The 21,402-nt window shown below is 40.6% G+C and overlaps 1 protein-coding gene across 2 annotated transcripts; it reads left to right on the top strand.

The window, feature by feature from the left end:
* The first annotated feature begins 1,445 nt into the window (after positions 1-1,445).
* PSRC1 (proline and serine rich coiled-coil 1) lies at positions 1,446-20,687 on the top strand. Of its 2 annotated transcripts, XM_042462766.1 has the most exons (9): positions 1,446-1,465; positions 2,927-2,981; positions 3,916-3,970; positions 5,428-6,010; positions 8,931-9,095; positions 9,531-9,654; positions 10,384-10,647; positions 16,404-16,491; positions 19,280-20,687. In XM_042462766.1, the coding sequence occupies exons 2-9, from the start codon at positions 2,963-2,965 to the stop codon at positions 19,281-19,283; spliced, it is 1,302 nt and encodes a 433-aa protein (XP_042318700.1). In that variant the 5' UTR covers positions 1,446-1,465; positions 2,927-2,962; the 3' UTR covers positions 19,284-20,687. The 2 variants fall into 2 exon arrangements, with proteins under 2 accessions (XP_042318700.1, XP_042318701.1); XM_042462767.1 differs by lacking the exon at positions 19,280-20,687 and having other exon boundaries at positions 16,404-16,495.
* Positions 20,688-21,402: the final 715 nt, after the last annotated feature.

The raw sequence follows: 21,402 nt of genomic DNA, 5'->3' as shown, positions 1-21,402 counted from the left end.
GCCCACTAGCTGAGCATGCTTTTTGAGTTGGTCAGAAGCCATCTTTAGGCTCAAGCACACAATACACACAGAGACATATACAAAGGGAAGGGGAAACTGCTGGAAAGAGCCTTCCCTGGAGTTTCTAACGGTCCTAAGAATGGGAGGTACTTACTTTTGAGGATACTGGTGTCTTGTGCAAAAGGATCTCAGGTTACACTGTTGTAGGCCATGTCAGAGCCAAGAAACGATGGCTGTTTCTCCATTGGAAATGATAGTAGCATTGTGAAAATGAAGGACAATGCAGAAGAACATATGGAATAATATTGAATAGTTCCTACTGTGTGTGTGTGTGTGTGTGTGTGTGTGTGTATGCCTTCAAGTGGCCTGTCTAGTTATGATGACCAGAGAAATTTCAAAGGTTTGCTTAGACGCCTTGGGGTTAAATCCAACTTTAATAATAATAATAATAATTTGTTTTAATTATATACCGCTATTCCAAAGATCATAGCGGTGAACAGCAAGTAAGCTAATTAGCAAGTAAGCTAATTTGCCCCCAACAGTCTGGGTACTCATTTTAGCGACCTCGGAAGGATGCAAGCCTGAGTCGAGCTTGGGCCCTTTTGCTGGTCTTGAACTCGCAACCTTGTGGTTTTGAGTGAATGGCTGCAGTACAGGCATTTAACCACTGCGCCACCAGGGCTTACTTAGTCTTACTTAGAGTAAACTCAGGATTAAATATCATAAAGGCACCAGATTGTCTGATCTTGGAATCTAAGCAGGGTCAGTTCTTGTTAGTACTTGGATGGGAAATTGCTGCCAATGAAGACCAGGTGCTGTAGAAGCTTTGGTCCAAAACACACTGCAGAAATCATCCAGTCTAAAACTGGTTTAACTGCCCTGGCTCAATGCTAGGGAATTTGGCAACTGTAGTTTTGTGAAACTTCTAGCCTTCTCTTTCAAAGAGCTCTGTTGTCACAATAAACTACAATTCCCAGGATTCCCTAGCACTGAGCCAGGGCAGTTAAAGCGGTCTCAAAGTGGCTTATTTCTGCACTGTGTTTTGGACCCTGATTTCAAGAAGAAGAATCTGGCAAATCACTTCTCAGTATCGCTTGCCTAAGAAAACCCTATGAAATTGATGGGGTCACCGTAAGTCAACTGGTGACTTGAAGGCACATACACACAGAGAGAGTAAACACACTGCAATGAATTAGACTTAATGCAACTAATATTCCTTTCCTTTCAATGGGTTCATTCTATGTAAGACTAACATTCTATTTGTCCTTCATGAAACAAAACAGACTCAAAAAAGTTTCTAGCTAATAATGTGGAATGTTATTCTGAAACTTCTGCAGAACTCTGTTCCAATGATACTATTTTTTTTTTCCATTTAGGAAAATACTTCAGAAGTTCTGTGAGGAAGGAAATAATAGTAAATTATTTTTACTATTTTACTATGAGCCTATGTTTTGTATTGATACAGGTGATTATTACACTTCAAGACTTTGAAACTAACAGGCATTATTAAATAAGAGCATAATGTAGCTAATCACTAATTATGTATGACTATAAACCAAAACAGTGCATAAATAAATGAAGCAGACCTTCTTTGGTTAATTAATTATTTGGGTTGCTTTTTCAAACTGCAGACTTCAAAATCACTGAAGAAAATAGGATACTTAACAGTGGAAGTAATATTTTCTTTACTGTATAGGATTGGAATAATCTCGTTCTTCATTCTTTTTCCAACCTTTGCCAGTCACACTTCCTGTGAAGCTCAGAAATTATTATGATGGAGATTATTGTCCCTTTATTCACAGTATCTAATAATAGGAGCTATATGGAAGCTAAGCAGGGTCAGCCCTGGTTAATTATTGCATGGGAGACGACCAATTAATGCCAGGTGCTATAAGAGGATGGAACTGGTAAAATCACCTTTAAATATTCCTTGCAAAAATAAATAAATATGAAATTCATGGGGTCACCATAAATTGTCAGGCAGTGTGAAGGCATGCACATACACACAAAGCCTGTGGGGTTGGAGAGATTCCATTTTAGGTATATCATGGTGATGAACCTACCTACTGGAAAGCCTACTAATGTTTTCTCAAGATATTTTAGTGAAAACAACAAAGAAAAAGAAAGATATTTTAGTGATCATAAATATATTTACAGAATCATATGAGTTGAAAATGATTCCCAAGGCTCATCTTGCTCAACTTCCTGCCAGTGCAGGAAATCATAGATGAAGCATCTATGACAGATGGCCATTCAGCCTTGTGGCAGTGAATTCCATGAATCAGGAGTGCAGAGACAAGTCATGTGAAATCAATTTAAGCATGGTGAAATCCAGCATCCAATAGGAGAGGGACAAGAAGAAGCCAGTGATGTGGTTGTACTAGGCATTTCCTTTTATTTTGCTTTCTTTCAATTTCAAATGAAGAACTCATGAATCTGCCTTTGCGCATCAGACCATTGGCCCAACTTAACCAATACAGTATTTTCTGCCCTGTTTGCTAGTGCCTTCACATGGAGTTGTGGACCTATCTATTTGCTGTTGATTCTTGTGCAGCCTTCCCCAGCTCAGTGCCATCCAGATATTTTGGACAACGATACCTGTGATCTTGAGGACAATTGGACTGTTATCCAACACATCTGAAGGCTGTTCTAATGTTTTGGGAGAGAACAATCCCTTAGCTTCAGCACTATAAACTTCTTCCCTCTTTAATCATTTTTATGTAAAATAAAAACATTTCAGTCTTCCAGACATTTTCTGGACCATCTAGTTCACAGATCCTTTACATTTCTGTAATCTGTCCAGCTCTTGATGTTCAATATGTCTATACAATGAGACTTGGTAACTATTTCATTTTCTGCTTATTCTAATTATAACAAAGTATTAAATACATTGAAATGTATTGTATTTGTTTTCTTTCCCATTCAGTTTTTCAGGAGCTTGTTTAGATGGTACTTTGAAAACATGGAGTTGTCAAAGGAAGGTGAGCATCTGAATGTCATTGGACTATTTTTATGTTATATACAGCTAAACACAACTTCAAAGTTGAATGATTTTTTTGCATTCTAAAGCCCACAGCAACCCATCTTTCAAGTATTTGTCTTACAAAAGACATTTGTAGTGTACAGAGATGATGCATATAATACTAAGCATTTGAGATGGATTTTCCCCCTATGCCATGTAGCATTGTAGAGCACAGTTTGTCACCAGATCTGATTCAAGGCTAGCTCCTAATCAGATTTTATTTGGCTTAACTATGACTTATTCTGCATAAGTTTGGGCTAGTAGTTACATAAAGTCAGGTCCTTTATCGTTAGTATGATCACTTTGTGCCATTCTTAACATGTATTAATAATTATTTATTTTATATCCTGCCCTTCTCCTGACATGGGATTCAAGGCAGCTTACAATAAGGTTAAAACAAAGCTAAAAACAGAATAATAAACACAGTTAAATGAGCTATCATTTAAATTAGATCATATTTGAAAGTATAGAATCATTTTTAAATGTTACCATTGGAGGTAAGAAAAAAATGCAGCATTCCCCTTTTATTTAAAAAAAATCCCTGCAACTAATTAATTATCAAATGCCTGTTTAGATTAAAAGAGAGCTAAAATAAGAGTGGGCAAACACATGTAATTCTGTATTCTGAAACAAATCCCCATGAGTGTTAAGGCATGGAATTTTGCAGGCTTAAAAAGAAGCTACGAAGTCTGATCTGCAAGGTGGGAATTAGGTTTTGCTGAGAGTATTCCCATGTGTACAGTGGAAATACTGTACTTTACTGTAAGGAGGTTTCCTCCTGAAACTTTGTAGTTCTTGATCAAGATCTTGCTGACAGTCATGATTCAGACAGGCTAGCTACTTGGGCCTCAATCAACACTTGCAGTAAGAATTGCTATTTTTTCTCCTTCTAGGTATAAAATTTACAGACGAGACCCTGGATGTTGGTCTGTGTTCTCCTTTAGATGGGTAAGAATGGTGGTTGTAAGCCCTTGTAATGCGAATTGGCACTATAGTAAGCAAGAGTATGCTACTTCACAGTAGCAACTTAATCTCTTTAAAAAAGCATATAGATGAACTCACTAAAACAAAATCTTTCAGGATCACTGATATGTAGCAAGGTGTCTAACTGGAAACTGGAGCTATTTCAACTAACAACCTCATTATAATGTATTTCTCTTTTTATTTTCATAGAAACAAATTACAGTCGTTCTTCGGTTTGTGCGGACTTCAAATCCCTGTAGCTCGATTACATGTGGGGGCAAACGGGGGGGACAATGGGGCTTGAATATTGGTGGATTTCCGTTTTTGCGGGAGGGGGGTGTTCCGAAATGGATCCCCCATGAAAATGGAGGGTGACTGTAGTAGGTTTTGATCTGTACTGCAGAGGAGCTTTATTCATGTTTTATCCCAAACCTAGTATTTTGGATTTTGTGAGATGGGAACTCTCTTTTCTAGTTAGATGTCTTATACCCCACTGTACACTTATTTCATTTATTTATATTTAATCCACAGAGTTCTCTGCATGGCTTTGGATATAATAAAAGCACTAAAACTTGCCTTCAGCAACATTGCCTGAAGCCTTTGCTTAAAGCAATACATATAGTCAGCCAACAGAGGACTAGGACTAGGACTTTGGTTATGTGGTGGCGGTGATGATAGTGTGTGCCTTTAAGTCATTTTCGAGTTATGGTGACCCTAAGGCAACACACATCCTTTATTCTGAGCTGTAATACACACACATGAACTAGTCAATCTCTCCTTCAGCTTGGCCTGCCTTAGAGGTTTTTTGTCAGTTTGAGAGAGACATATATATTGCTTGAAGGGCATGGGAATAGAACTTGGAAAATTATTTTTCAATAGTAATTTATTCCATTAATCATTACAGTGTTTAAAATTAACCTATTTATTGACTGAGTCATTATATTAGTTGTTGCACTGCTTTTTACTTTCCTTTGTCTTCTGATAGTTTGGGAGGGGGGGTTGAGGAAAGAAAAAACCTTAGCATTTATGGAATAATGCTTCTTAAAAGGAATAACTATTCATTACACCAGTAATATAACTTTGGACTTGCTTTTCAAATGTAGTTTTGTCACATTATTGTTATCCAAAAATAACAATGTACAGTTGTCCCGTTGCATCCATGGCTTGAAAATATTGAAAAAACACATAAATTCCAAAAAGCAAACCTTGATTTTGCTAATTTATATAAGGGATACCATTTTACTATGCTGTTGTACTTAATGGGACTTGAACATCCATGGATTCTGGTATCCATAGGGGAACCAGAAACCAAACTTCAACAGATACCAAGGGCACGCTGTACATGTAACATGTTGCTTCCATGCTCCATATTAGAGGGAAGGTGGGATATAAATGCAGCTAATAAATTAGTTCCCTGCTAATTCTTGACTTTGACACTACAGGCAAGAAGAGGGCGAGCCTGATGTGTACCTTGTGGAGCCCAGTGAAAAGTGTGGGGTGCAAGCAGTTGACATAAATGTCTTTCTCGGGGAGAGCAAGAGCAGTCACAGAGAACAAGATTCTCAGTGGTTCCTGCTTAGTCCAGAGAAGCTGGAGGAAGTCATGAAGGAAGCCAATATACTGGCTTCTCAACTGGAGAGATGTCAGCTGAGAGAGAATGGGAATGGCAGCTGCTTTGAGATAGGGCTTGAGACGCTCCCCGAATTTGAGCCTTTGTCACCAATCAAGCTTTTGCACGAGGAGAGGCCAAGCTTCAGGAAAACAAGACGGAAAACATTTGATGTGAAAAATAGCCCTCTGAAGGCACTGCTGCCAATGGTAGGCCCTGAAACCTGTTTGGCTCATGATTCCCTCAAAGGTCCTCCCAAGCAGGGAGGCCAGGCTTCCTGCAGCATGGGTTTGCCTAGTACCAAGAAACTCCAAAATAAATCTAAGACCTACAGTGCTGAGGATCAGCTGTCAAAAAAGTCTGGAGCCAGACAGTCATTCAAGGCCTCAACAGTGATGAAATCTGGCACTAAGAAGGTACAGCAACTGGAATGGTGCCCATGTACATTGTGTTTGAACTTAATGTTTGTGTGCAGGATAGTTTTGTCTTTAATTTTGATTGTCATCCTGAGCATTCTATGTGTTGTTTATCTTTAGATATGGCTTGGGTGGCAAACTGGGAGTTTCACATAGCAAGCCACATTGGGTTGGATTCAGATGTCAATCCATACATTATAGTTCCTTCAAAATATTGTCAACAATAGAAGCAGACAAAGGCTGAGGCTGTTTATGTTTCCAGGATGCATGAGTCCTGGGGTTGTAGGGGACCAAAAATCTGCATGCACTCCCAACTGGAAATGGACAGAAGACCACTTACTGTTTTGTCAACCTTCCTGATGGTGTGGGGAGACAAAGCAAGGTGTGAGGGAGAACACTTTTTTTAAAAGGCAAAATCATACCTCCTGGAGGTATTGAACAGCAGGAACATCCCAGCTAGAAAGGAAGGGACCAGAGACTGCACATGGGTTGTGAGCCATAGATTCCCATCTCTGGGACAGAACTGGGAGATCCCTATTGAATGAGGTAGGTGGAAGGACCTCTGTAAATTGGACAGAAGCACTTTTCATGAGTAGAACCTTTTGGTACATGGAAGGCAGATCTTAGATCCAATTTATGGAACGTAGTAGACTTAATTTCCAACTAGACATGTACAGTATAAGACTTTACTGTTCCATTTCCTTTCACAGAGATGGGAATCATACAGCCCTCCAGATGTTGTTGAGCTATAGCGCTCATCAGCCCCAGCTAGCATAGCCAACAGTGAAAATTTGGGAGTTGCAGTCCAACAACGTCTGGAGGGCCACATGTTACCAACCCTTGCTCTAGCAATAATAATATGTGCCTATTTTTGAGAGTCCTAAATCTTATCTCCTGGCACATATTTTGGAAGAGCATTTATTGATCAGAACAAAGATTGCAGCCAAGAAATGAGAAGAAGGTTAGAAATGGGAAGAGCAACTATAAAAGAACTAGATAAGATTCTAAAGAGTAAAGATACAACTGAGAACTAAAGTTAGAATCGTCAAGTCATTGCATTGCCTATCACCATGTATGCATGTGAGAGCTGGACAGTGAAGAAAGTGGACAGAAAATCAACACATCTGAGATATGGTGCTGGAGAAGAGTACTGAGGATACTATAGATAGCCAAAATGACAAACAAATGGATCCTAGAATAGATCAAGCCTAAGCTTCTTGGAAGCCAAGAGCATCAAATTAAGGATGTCATACTTTGGTCACATCGTGAGAAGGCAGGACTCATTAGAAAAAATACAGTTCGCCCTTTGTTTACACGGGGGATCCGTTCTGGACTCCCCCACGTAAAACAAATACTGCCTATGCTCGAGCCCCATTTAAATGAATGGAGCTTGTGCGTGCAGCGGCACACCCCATTCGTCCCTATGGGACACGCCACTGAAAGTCGCATAAAGCTTGCCCTCAGATAATGCAGTTGCACTGTATAATAATGCTTGGAAAGTTAGAGGGTAGTAGAAAGAGAGGAAGACTGTATTCCAGATAGACAGGCTCAATCAGGGAGGTCATGGGCCTGAAACTAAAGGACCTAAGTAGGACCATGGAGAATAGGGAGGCTTGAATATGTCTCATCTACAGGGTTGCCATAAGTCAGGGTCAACTCAAGGGCAGTTAACAAATTTTATTTTTGGATTAGAGAAGCTTTCTTCTGAGTAATTTTTGGCAATAGCAGTTCAGTTTTAGGTTATGTTTTGGCTCATTACAGGAAATATATGGAAACTTCGTAACTATTGCATAATTATTTTTTCATAATCCTTACTATTTATCTATTTCTAGTACTATGTTCTTAATATTTCCCCTAATTGTATAAAAAATTATCAGTATTACTGTGCAGAATTAAGACTAGAATTGTACCTGTACCTAGGTCTCTTGAATTTGAAAGCCATTGATATTGACTACATCTGTCTTCCTCAACAAGCTGTTTTCTAGATATGTTGACTTCCCATGGTCAATAATGGCTAGGTATTGTAGGAGACGTAGTCTAACATGTGCAAGGGGCCAGCTTGGGGGAAGACTGCATTGTATTCTCTACTTTCTGAATCCATATTCTCTAGTTTAATAATTCAAAAGTCTCAGTATCTTAATGAGCTTTCTCTCTGACAAATACCATAAAAATGAAAAGGAAGGAGTATGTGATTCATCTTTAAAGAGCACGTATCACTTTTTCTGAAGTCTAAGATGATTTCACCCAGCCTCAATCTAGTGATTCTTGAACATCCAGGGCATTCCGCCATACCTTGTCGAAGGACCCAAAATATAGGTGTATGTACATTTATCAAGCTATGGATGCCTGGATGCCACTTGTATTGCCTGCCTCAGACAGTGAATGCATACTGAATAGGAAGGTGCACCCCCCAAGTACATAGTCCTTGGCCAGCTTGTATGGAAAGCCCCCCTTACAATACTCAAGTCTTACTATATGCTGAAAGCACTTCAGGGGAAATGTGTAGGCAGTTGAAGACCTGTTTCTTGGCCAGTTGTGAGCAAGCTGGCTCTCCATTAGAAACCATGTTTTTTGAGTTGTGGCAATTGCTCCGCGGGGCTTGCTGCTGAAGTATGTTCCACAGGCCAGCTCCTCTGATTTTGCCTTCTGGAGAGTGCCTCTCTGATGTTTTTTTTAAAAAGATGAGTGGTTAAAACCTCCTTCCCTCAATCTCTCCCAGTTTTAGTTGATCTGCCTGTTTGTTGTGTTTAGTTCTATCTCTATTTTACATCTGTGTAATATTATTAATTAACATTCTTTGATGTTGGTGTTACATTTCAATTGCCTGCAACCTGCTTTGAGGGCCTTATTTTGGAGAAATTAATATAATTTAAATTGGCTGGCCTCATTTCTCTACCTGCTATATTTCTTCTGTCTCAAGGTTCAAGCAACCAATAGGAGCAGCAGGAAAGACAAACTGCCTCCACTCTCCTTCTGTGATGGCGCACAACATCAGCAGTCTCAAATGCATTTGAAGCCCCTTCCTCGAACCAACCGGAAAACAGAAGGAACTGGTGGCAAAGATGGTCCTTTTGAAGAGCCACAGGTATTTCTTGTGCTTTCAGCTAAAAAGGAACACAGTAGAAAGAACAGTGTGTGATGTACCTTACTCCAGAAAGACTGTGTGGGTATTACACAAAGGCGCTCCAGACCAAAGCTGGGGCACGTTCTAGTGGTAGGGAGGACATCAGCTTTAGAAGTAGCTAAGCCTTAGAAGAGTAATTTCAACCTTTCCAGATGTGAAAATGGGAAAGAAAACCACGCAAAAGCTGGGAAGCCCCTAAATGATAATGTCATTGGGAAGAAAGTATGGTCATCTATGGGTAACACCAATAATTGGATTGGCATCTAGGAGGACTCAGGGCCCCAGGTTAACATCTACCACCATTTTCCTCCATTCATGTGAACATAGGCCACGAGAGGATCGTTCAAAAGGAAGGATCATGACTTTCTAAAATTCAGTTTGTTTACTTGTATGCAGGCATTCTCTGTTGCATGTGTGAAAGGAAAACCAGATCCCAGGCTTTTTCCACCGGAGACTAAATCTCTGAAGAAATCCCTTGTTGCTCCAGAAAAGGCAGTGCCTCTCCAGAAAGCAAATGCTAGTAAGTTGATATAGACAGTATTTGGATTTAATTTCCCATACTTCCTGGAAAGAAGAACCTGACATAAGAATTGCTGCAGTTATATTGACTATGAGTTCATTATTGTCCAGGATTCCAGGTTCCCAGTTATTACAGAATAGGAAATGACTCGATTATTTTTTGGTTACTATCCTGGTGAATTAGCATTGTGTGGGATGGGGACAATAAGAGGCAGCATGGTGTACTTTGACTGTTGGACTAGGATCCCAAAAGACTAAAGTTTGAATCCTTGATTAATTGTGGAAACCTTGGGCAAATCACACATTCAGTTAAAGAGGAAGGCAATAACAAACCTCCTCTGACTAGATCTTGCCAAGGACAGGCAAGCATTCTCTGAAGATGCCAGCCACAGATGCTGGCGAAATGTCAGGAAGAAACTCTTCTAGAACATGGTCACATAGCTCAAAAAACCCACAAAAACCGATCTTGTCCCCTTCCCCATTCTAAATTTCTGTTAAGCTGCATTCCTAGGCACATTTATTGGGAAGAATCCCTGCTCAACATAATGGGACAAAATGAGTTAACACACATGGAATTATAATTTAAAATTTTGAGGGTTTATTTTCTCTGTTTGGAGGTGTGCAGTTTTTGTTTGCATTTTGCAAGAATTTTTTCCCTTCCTTTGAGAGGTTCTTCTGCTTGGAAGCATTTTAATGATTTGTGACTGAGCATCTTTCCCTTTCTCCTCAGATCATTCTAAAACCATGAGAGGTGATAGCCCCCAGTTGCAACCTAACTCCAAGCCTCATAGAGGCTCCTGTCGGATTCAAAGCAGTCGTTCTGTCACATCTCCACTTGCAAGTCGACTCCCCATCCTAAAAGCAACCAGCCGCCCAACACATTTAGGCAGGCATGCTGAGGCAGTTTCAGGGAGGCCCAGCCAGCTCCAGCAGTTGAATTTGGGAGTGCCTGGTGGGACAGGATCTGTAATGCCAATACCTGCTAGGAAGAAAGGTAAGAGTACCCCAGGATTTCCTGAGGAAGCTCCTGGTTCTGATTTGAAGGACATTGTTAGGAAGTTGAGATATCAAATAAAACTGAGAGGGAAGTTACATGGTTGCAATCCTGTGGAGAAAATGCAGGTACTTTTTGGCATATACATCTGTTGATACCAGCTGCACTTGCACCTCAGTCTGTTTCAGAATCATGTTCTCTTCCTCCCCTTCTATTGATTTGAGCATTATTTATATATTTAGATTAGTCTTCTGTCCATACAGGTGGATCCTATACAACATAAGCTCATAGTACAAGGTTTCAGTTATATGTTACTAAAAATATGTTACATCTAAGCATTTTCTAGGTCATCCAGCATGATTCTATGGTATGCTTCTGCCAGAAATTGATCATAGAGTTATACTGGAGGACCTAAAGATTCCTAGAGAGAATACTTCTCTAGACATTTCTAGTTCTTCCACTGTGACTCTTTCACCTATACAATGCCTAGAGAAAACACTTGAACATTCATTTCAAGCAAACAAGCATAGTGCTCCAGATTATTTTGTGTTATGTGATGTGTCCCAGAACAGATCACTCTTGTAATATGAGGTACAATTTTATATAGAATCTCCATGGGACATCCTTACCTACATGTTTGTTTACACCAGGGATGAGCAAATGCATGTGAGCAATGGCAATTTTGACCCCCCCCCCAATGAGGGGTGCACTGAATTATCCGCACACACCAGAAACTAATGTTTCAGTCTTCATTTTCAAGTGAAAAGTGGCTGTGAAAAAAAGACTAGAGGTTTCAGGGGATTTCAAGGGGAAAGCAAGCCAGTGTATCTGTGCACAGTTTGAGGCAGGAAATTATGCCAAAAACTTAGAAGGAGACTTGCAGGGACTGTTAGGTGCTTCAGGACTGTACTTTTCCAACCCTCTCATTTGCACTCTCAGTTATAGGTAAATGAGCAATAGTATCAGAACACTGGCTGTTCCTTATGATGTCTATGTCCTCCTGGAAGAACAGGGTGAAGAAGGGAATTACTAGCCTTCTACATGCAGGGAAATATGGGATGTTTGTTTGTTTGAATGTCGTCTGAAGTAAAAAAAATTAAACATCCATAGATTCCCTGTTGCATATAACTTTCCACACGTGCAGGATTTTTTTTTTTTTATGTGATCTGCCTTCAGGCAGATGAATCATGAACTAGTATAGCCTTCTGGGTTTGTGTTTTTAATGGTTTTAAACCCAGTGCGTTGTGGCATCTACTCTGGCCAAGGGCAGTAAACTCAGCCAGAGTGCTTAGCACAGGAGTAGGCGACATCTGCAGAATGGGGCCCAATTTTGCCTTGTGCTTCACAATCCACCATGGGTCACACCAGCTGCTCCCTACAAAAAAGTGACTACAGTACAAGTGTACTTCCAGACTTGTTCTGAAGAAAACTCATTTCCTTGTAAAACAAGGCACATGGGAGGAGACACTCATATTTTGCTCTGAAGGTGAATTATGCTTCCAGGAGCATGATTCCCTTGGTTTTCTATAAAATGGGAAGTGGAAATTCTGAGGCTCACAGGAGCAAGAGGCTGTATGCAATCCATGAGTTGCCCATTAGTGGAACGATGGGAGAAAGAAACCAGTGTTTGAACATACTGGACTGGCATGGTGCTTTATCTTTGGATCAAAATTTTCACAGTTTGCTTTCCAGTCTCTATGAAGTTATAATATGTCACCTGTAACATTGATGAACATGAGCTTTACAGCATCAGATACAGACTAGGCACAGACTGAGAGCGCTTGAAGTGGCTTTGTCTGGGAGGCTGAACCATAGGATCAACTAAATATTCCTCTGTGGAGGAAAAGAGAGGAGTCTGACTTTGAATGAGGGAGAGCTCATCTCCAAGTCCCTTATCTATCTGACATTGAGGAGAGACAGAAAGGAGGAGGAGGCATATAGTGGAAAGATTTGGGGAAGCTCTGAATAGATCCAAAGCCTTCTGAGTCCCCAGACACATCCTCTGTGCAACACCTCAGCACCACCCCCTAACCTTTTTTAAAGCCCCAAAGCCACGTCATAAAACCATTTCCCAGCAGAGAAGGGCCTGAACATCCTATAGAGTGGGTTGTTCCTCCCTCTTGCTCCTAGTTTGGCAGGAAAAGAAAAACAAAAGGTTGTCCCTGACCTCATGTGGAAGTAGCAAGACCCCTTGAGGTCAGTCTTTTTTCCTGCCTATGCTCCTAATAGAACATGGCTGTGTATTCATGAGAATTTAGCTCAAGAGAACAAACAGCTTCAGGAGGTCAGAGGCGCTTTTAGTCTCCTTTCAGCCTTGTTCCAAAGGAAGGAAAGTGTCATCCTCTACCCTCAGCTGATGGATGAGAGCCTGCATTGTAGCATGCTACCAAACACTGGACTTGACAGTGCCAGAGGGGATAACTGTCCATTCACCAAGAAGTGCGGCCACCTCAACTGCCCCAAGCATAAATACGCCATAGGCTAAGATTTGTAGGGCAAAATCTCCTTTCACGTTTGTGAGACATTATAAGCTAGACATCACTCAGTCAGAAGGGACTGCCTTTGGCAGAAGGGTCCTACAAAATATTGTACTAGTCACCATCTGACCCGCTAGCATCCCTGCCCTAAATGGAAAGGGCGCTTTGGTAAATCCCACTCCGTAGGATGTTCAGGCTCTTCTCTGCTAGGAAACAGATTGTTAGTACTTACCTGATATACATCCATTTCCAGCAGAGAAGGTCCAAATATCCTCCCCACCTTGAGGAGCAGGCGGAGGGACTCTATTCACATAAAGCGATAAAGAACCCTTTGATTCCTGAGCCTTTTTTCTTCATCTGGGATCTTTGGCTAGTTAATGACTGACCTTGGGGAGGCTTGCTTCTCCGACTTGGGGTCAGGGACAACCTTTTGTTTTTCATTTCCTGCCAAACTAGGAAGAAGAGGGAGGAACCCACTCTATAGGGTCTTCGGACCTTCTTTGCTGGAAATGGATGTATATCGGGTAAGTACCAATGATCTGTTCTATGCTTCAGCATGGAAATATAGGATTGGAGAAGTGTCTGGCAGTCCCACCCACTCCCAAGCCAAATGCACAATGATTAAAGTAGCACTGAGGCCACCAAAGGACCCCCGTGGATCTCAGCAGTCTTGTGTGTCCAGCTAAGAGGACGGTAGCTGGACCTTCTTTAATCCTACTTGCTAACACTAAAACACAAAATGCTTGTGTGAGGTAGCTTCAGGGCTTTAAAGGAAGGAGGCGGTACTGTATATGGGTCATCATAGTGTAAGGTCTACATGCGGATGCTTACGCTATACTGAGAGGTTGTTGAGTTGAAACCTATGTGTGCTGGTGTTATACAGAGCTCTGGCTGAAGTGATGATACCTAGGTGATCTACTACTTGCTGTTGTAAAAGCTACCCAATTAGTATGTGTATTCAGAAATACTTTACATAGGACACAGAGAGCAATCACTGGGTGCAGATTCAGGTTTCTGACGGCTGCCCAACTGAAAATTATTATCTGCAGTACAGAACAGTTACCAGGAGTAAGAATTTAGAAAGCAAGGTATGAATAAGGTGGAGGGAGCTAGACATAGTCAGCACAGGGATAGAGACAATGCAAGGGATTTCTTTTTCCAATGTATACTTTTCAAAGCTCTAAAAAGCTTATTTAGTAGCACTGGAAGCTTATGATCCCTGACTACGCAGGATGATGCAAGTTAGAAATGACTTCAGTTGTAGGAGGAATCAATGTAAAATATGGAGGAGGGTTAATAATGAGAGGTTGAAAAAAATAACAAGGAATTGTAAAATCAAGTACTAAGTCATTTATGTTATGTTACACCTCCTATTGGTTGGTCCCAAACAATGTAGACCCATTTAATAAAGTATTAAATTGCAAATCAGCATGTAGGTCAATACAACACGTTTAATAGGTATGCTCTAGTTGGGACTAATAACATTGTTTACTTTAATATTCAATTTGTGCTTGGAACCCTTAGCATAGGCTATTACACAAAATTTCAGAAACACGATTTGAGCATGTCAGTTTAGAATTTAAAAATATTATTTCTGCAGGTGATCATTTCAAAGCCCCAGGAGCTGGTCCCTGCTTTGATGCAGTTGATTAATAATTTTGGTAAAATATCAATTAACTGGTCTATTCAAGAAAGGGCTTTCTAAATCAGCAAATTGTTGGAGATGTAATGCTTAACAAACATGTTTGGGAGTTGTCCCATAGTAGCTACAATTTGGGAAGAAGTAATCACATGAGTAAAATTGGTTTTGAAAAGTTCCTGAATATTCAGGGCACGCATATTCTTTTGAATTATTTCTTGGAAATTAACATATGGTCAGCAGAAGTGGATTTTTGTACCCATTTGGTTACTAAAAGATTGATAAGTGGTACCTCGGGATACGAAATACCCAGGTTACGAATTTTTCAGGATACGAAAAAATCCCATAGGGATTTATTGTTTCGGGTTACGAAAGTTTTTTCGGGTTACGAAAAAACTCCGGCGCTATTTTAAATGGAGCCGCGGCAGAGCCGCGGCTTTTTTCCCCATTAGCGCCTATGGGTTTTCGGCTTACGAAGGCTTTTCGGGTTACGAAAGCAGCCGCGGAACGAATTATTTTCGTAACCCGAGGCACCACTGTACTTCATTAGTGGAAAGATACATTTTCTCCACCTATCAGCCAATGGATAGATGACCTAACATTCCTTGTAAAATTTTAAAGAATGATATACAGTATAGACAGAATTTACAAATGAACTTATATTTGGATACTTGGTCAGCTTTTATAGAAACATATAACTAATGCAGTTATTTTTCATCCATTTGTGTGTTTATTTTTCTTTGTCTTTTATTCTGGGATATTATTGTATGACATTGAGATCCCTTTCAAATATAAATAAAATATTAGTTGAACTTGAGACTAACAAAAGAATTTAGGTTTTAAGTGCTACTCTTTGATAGACTGAGGCTAACTTGTGTTGTTCAGCTGCCCAGAATGTAGTTCATTAGTTAGGATTCAAAAAACACAGCTGGCTTCAGAACTAATCATATTCCTGTTGTCTGGTCACCAGGTGAGCAAGCTATTCTTTATTTAAGATTTCTATAGATGCACCAGCACTTGTACATGATCTAAAGGAAATAGTGTAGATTGTTTCATTGCCCTATGGATTTTGCTGAGGCAAGCCCAGAAAATCCATAGCCTCTATTTGGATTTTACTGGCTGGGCTGCAGAAAGATGTCTTTAAAAGAAGCATATCTACTACCTGTAGAGCTCTAGCCACAAGGACCAGAACTTGGGAAAGTTACTACAGTATTTTTTTACTACAAGTTCCAGATTGCCCTGGCTACATGATAGTGCACATGGCTTTGGTTTCTAACAGGATTCAGTTGTTAAGAACAGTTAAAAGGATGTTTGGACATTTCTGTGCAATCAAAATCCCAGGAAAGCCAGAAATGCACATTTCTCGTTGGTTGGTTGTTGCTAGTGGTTTAAGCATTGGACTACAGTTCTGGAGGTCAGGATTCAATTACCCAAGCACCAGAAACCTACTGGCTGACGTGGGACAAGTCAGCCCCAGAAAACCTTGTAACGGATCATAGGGTTGATGTAAGCTAGAAAAAACTTGAAGGCATACAACAATAACAATTCTAGAATAGTTCTCTTCCTATTGACTGACTTCTGAGTGAAGTAAGCATGTTGATCTTTTATTTGCTTTCTCTTTCTCTCCTCATTTCTTAAAGCTTCTGCATTTCAGCAGACAGCCCCATCTGGCCTTTCCCAAAACAGCAGGTTGCGGCTACGAAAGAAAACAACATCTGAGAATTCAAGGTGAGGTTTTGGGCCACTGGATTTTGAAACCATAGAAGTGGGCTTGGCTTGGGGTGGGAAAGGTAGCAATATGGGAACACTGCAGATATTTGCTACGATTCTAACTGTCAGGGAAGAGATGTTCTGGGGTTTTTATGGTGCAGCTGCCAAAAGAGCTTGGCTGGCCCTTGGTTACTCTGTCGACATTTTGCAAGTCAACTTGCCTTGACTTGTTGTAAGCCGGCTCTTCTAATGCAGCAATGGAAAACCACCAGCTTATGGTAATCTCTATCTGGTCTGCACATTTCTTCAGTAGCCATTATCCCTTTTCCCATCACTGCTATGCAGATAAGCCCTTGTTCATATCTCTGATCAGTGAGATCTGTGACAAGAGTGCAGATTTAAAGGCATGCAAACTTTAGATGCCCTGCTCTTTAAAACCTTTAAAATTTGAAGGTATTTAAACTTTGAATGGAACTATGCTTTGCTTTGCATACTTGAAAGCTGTACCATTGTGGCTTGCTTCTACAAAGACTTGCATAGAATCAAAATATACTTTTAAAGAAAATTCTCAAATGAGTAAAGTACAGTATCACATTAGTTTTCACACACTGCTGAAATGAAATGTAAACCAAGTCCCTTCATAAACTGATATTCAGTTCCAAGACTAAAAAAATTCCCTATTCTTCACTTCCTCTAGTGCAGGAGTGGGAATTGTGTGACTCTCCAGATATTGTTGGGCTGGAACTCTCAGCAGCCCCAGTCAGCATAGTCAAAGGTGACGAATGCTGAGAATTGCAGTTCAGTAATATCTGGAGAGTTCCACAACTGCCATCATTATTCTAGTGAATTGCTGTCCCTCCTCCTTGCACATCTGAGCCAGCAAAGTGGCCATTCACTGGCAAGGGTCTTGGGGAGCATTCATTTTTTTTATAGCAGAACTGCATTGCCCAAGATCCTTTTCAGCAATGTGCTTACCTCTCAGATCTTTCAAGAGTGTTGGGTCTGTTCTAGGTATCTGATTGCAGGCTGCCTTTGTTTCACATGGAATGGGTTAACCAGTACTGAAGTGATATATTTTTGCAGTTCTATAAGGATGCAGAATTTGGTCATAGGCACATAGTTCAGGACTTTGAGAATCTGTCCTGACATTTTTAAAACAAAGATTGCAGGCTGGAATTCTGTATGTATTTGTAACCTTAAGTTATGCACTTGTTACTGTTATGTATTCATAGGACCTAGTTTAGGGGTGATGTGGGGCTGTGAACATCCCCAAATCTTCACTTACTGTGAAGCAGTCACTGCAGATGATGGCGGTCCATTTTCCTGTCACTCAGGAAGCAGCTAGCTGCCATACCCACTCACCCCCTTGCATGAGGGGGAATTGCAGCAGTGAGTGACCATTTTTTCTGCCTATCACAGTGGGGATCAGTCATGGGAGGATGTGGAAATGATAGCCACCTGCTTCCCAAGCAACATGGGACCAGACCCTCATCAATTGTAGTATTTGCTGCCCAGCAAATGGGTTTGGGGAGTGGCTGGGTAGGATTCAGTACATAGCAACTTCAATGCTTACGTTTGTATGAAGACCATACAGGATTCTGGCCATAAGCCCTTATGGATAACACACACACCTAACATACCTAACCTGTTCCAGATTTCAGAACAAGTTATTACTTGGGGTTTATGTAGTATATGGATAGCAAAAAATAGACATTGACACCCTGATTAGGAACATATGCAAAGTTTACCATTCTCTGAAGATGCCAGCCACAGATGCTGACAAAACGTCAGGAAGAAACTCTTCTAGAACATAGCCCGAAATCCCCACAAAAAACTATGGATGCCGGCCTTTGACGTCACATTTCCCATGTGTGTTCTTTTTTGGATGCTGTGGAGGTTGGTATCTCCCCCTTCCCCCTGCAGTGCCCCACATGGCCTTTTCATGACTCATTTGAAGCATCCAGGATTGGAGAGGCATATGGCTACATCCTCATAGACATGTTTGCCAGAATTGTTAGTGAAATACATGCACCTAAGTACCCCTTATGCACTTGGGTGCTGTTTTTCAGGCTCTGTGGGAGTTGATATTCCCTTTCTCCCTCTGCAGTGCCCAAAGCTCATCCCCCAACTTACTGTAAACTTGCTTCCCTGAAGCCACCCTGCACAGCCATGCTGTGCTTCATGGCAAGCAGGCAGGACTGGAGAAGCATCTAGCCACATCCCTGTGGCCAAATGTAAAATGATGACATTGGCCCTGAGATCATTTGGGGTCCTCCAGTAGCCTCAGCAATCATTGTGCATCTAGCTGTGCGGTTATAGCCAGATGCTTCTCTGATCCTGCCTGCTTGCCGTGTGGGGCAGGTTCAGGGGCTTTACAGTAAGTGGGATGGAAGACAATATGGCTCCCTGTACCATAGGTCCACATGCTGATATTTATGCTGAAGAGATGTTGGAATGAGGCCAAAAAATGATGGCATCAGTGCTGAGATCTGTTAGGGTCCTCCAGATGTCTGTGTTGCTTTAATATCTTCACATCTTATTATAGTTATGTAGTCAGACACTTATGTGATCCTACCTGCTGTTCATGAGGCACAGCATGGCTATGGCAGTGAGGAGGGCCTTCAGAGACTGTTCATTAAGTTGTGGGGTTCAATATGGCTCAACCTGCTGCAAGTCCTGATGCAGGCTTGTACCTGTACTGCTAAAGCTAAGCCATACAGGATTGTGTCTGATGCATGTCAAAAGTACAATGGTCTAAATTATTTGGGGAACAGTTATAAAGGCTCCACCCTTTCTTTCCTTCAAGCTAACAATTCATCACTACGCTCCTTGGGGAAGACACCACAAACTTTTGATAATCAGAAACTTCTTTCTTCTGAAGTTAAACCAGGGCCATCCTTGCTTCTGTCAGAGGAAACTCATGTTACCACTTCACAGAGGATAACAACAGGGTTTCTGCTGTGGCCCTCCACCATCGTTCCTATGCCCTGGGTCGTGCTTACAGGAAACAGATCTGGGACCCATTTGCTCTTCTTTGCCACTATATTACTGAGTGCCTCATGGTTTATAGATCAGACTGACATGGCTGGAAGCGCTCTTGAATTGTAGCCTCAGTAGCTGAGTCCAGCACAGACTCACTGAGACTTTGCTGACTATTTCCTGTTACTTTACAGCAGGCTAGGGGATCTTTGCCTCTCTGGCTCTTTTGGCCATTATCTCTTCTCAGCATAGCCATTGCTATGGGATTGTAGTACGAATATCAGGATGGTCAAAGTTTCTGTATTCGTTTACCAGCATAAGACAATCATGGTCAACCTGATGCTTTCTCAATGTATGTTAGACTAAAGCTCTCTCTCAGGCATCCCCAGGCAGCATTGTCCAATGCTTTTGGAGGCTGTGAGTGGGGGAAGGCTGGCTTAAAAACTTTGTTAAAGCAAAGCAGTGTTGATGTGGATCAATGCTATATCTAGTCTTCAAAAAGGCACACAACTGCTGTATACAGAGCTGTATAGAAGTATTACATTTGTATTATGATGTTACTGGAAAACATGTATATTAATTAGGAATGCCATTGTGTAAAAGAACACTACCTACAAGCAATAAATTTCACTAATTATGTGGTAGACTGTTGGGAGTGAGGTTTATTCTTTCTTTTGGCTAGGTTTGGTGTGTGTTACCAGTAAGGCAGCCCTTGTTTTTAATTTTTATGTAAAAAGGCGGACAGCTTTTTTCAAACTATTATGGGAAGCTATTTCAAACCCTTCATGATGACATACTTGTACCCTGCTTCCTTTTTCCAAGTGTCTATAAAACACTGTCCTAAATCTTTAAACCTAGTAGATTATGTTTTCTAAAGATTATGGTCTGTTAACTGCATTTTGGTTCAAAAAGAAACATGTATCATGCCAGTTGAAGATAGATGCCAAAATATGAAAATAAAGAAGGCTACTATGTATGTGTCTCTTCCACTACCACCCATCCAGTCAGCCTCTTGTATTGTTAAGTTACATGAGGGAGAAATTTAAGCAGAAGCAGCTTCATTTGTTCTATTTTGCAGCTGCTGAAAACACAGAAGATTTACCACCTCCCAAACAGATCACACAATTCCAAATACTACTTCCACTTCCCCAAATCATTCATACTTTTAATTATTCTTTCCATCTTTCTCGATTGTGTTCTTTCTTAAAATATTGGGGGAGGAGGAGGTGGAAAAAATACAGTTGACCCTCCTTATCTACAGACTTTTTGTCCATGGATTCAAACATCGACGTCTTGAAAATATTCAAAAAAGTATAAATTCCAAATAGCAAAGCTTGATTTTCCATTTTACTATGCCATTATAGTTAATAGGACTTGAGCATCCATGGATTTTGCTATCCACTGAGGGTCTGCAGATAACAAGTACACTATTCACAAAATTCATTTAGGTGAGTGAAGGAGACTAAAAGTATTCCTCAGTCTGTAAGCAGAAAAGGAAGTGTCTTTGTATTACGGTATGTTCTTTTTGTGATCACATATTTGTTAAAACACATCTTTGAAAACAAGAGATTATGTGACTTAAGGACTATGGAATAATTGCATGAGAATGTAGTAATTCATCTTTCAAATAAATTTCAAGTAGGCAATGGGTGATGAATGACTCTCACAAACAAATCATCTATCAGCACTGAAGTACTCCTTGATCCTTCCATGAGACTGAGGTGTTGGTCTCTAATAAACTACTCCATCTCTGCCCCTACATAATTATTCATACTTTGAAAAAAAAACACAATGCTTTTCTAATTTTAAAACCCCCACAAATTTGGGCATGGACTGTTATATAGACAGAGACACCTAGAAAATAACAGATGTGTGTATATTAGAGATGGAAATAATGAAAAAAGCAACAAATTACTTCCACTATCAGATGTTTGCTCAGGGGTAGGAGAA

Source organism: Sceloporus undulatus, chromosome 4 (genome assembly GCF_019175285.1).
Source record: "Sceloporus undulatus isolate JIND9_A2432 ecotype Alabama chromosome 4, SceUnd_v1.1, whole genome shotgun sequence".
Lineage (NCBI taxonomy): Eukaryota > Metazoa > Chordata > Lepidosauria > Squamata > Phrynosomatidae > Sceloporus > Sceloporus undulatus.
Note: the sequence above shows the minus strand (reverse complement) of the source record. Positions and strands in the feature narration are given on the sequence as shown.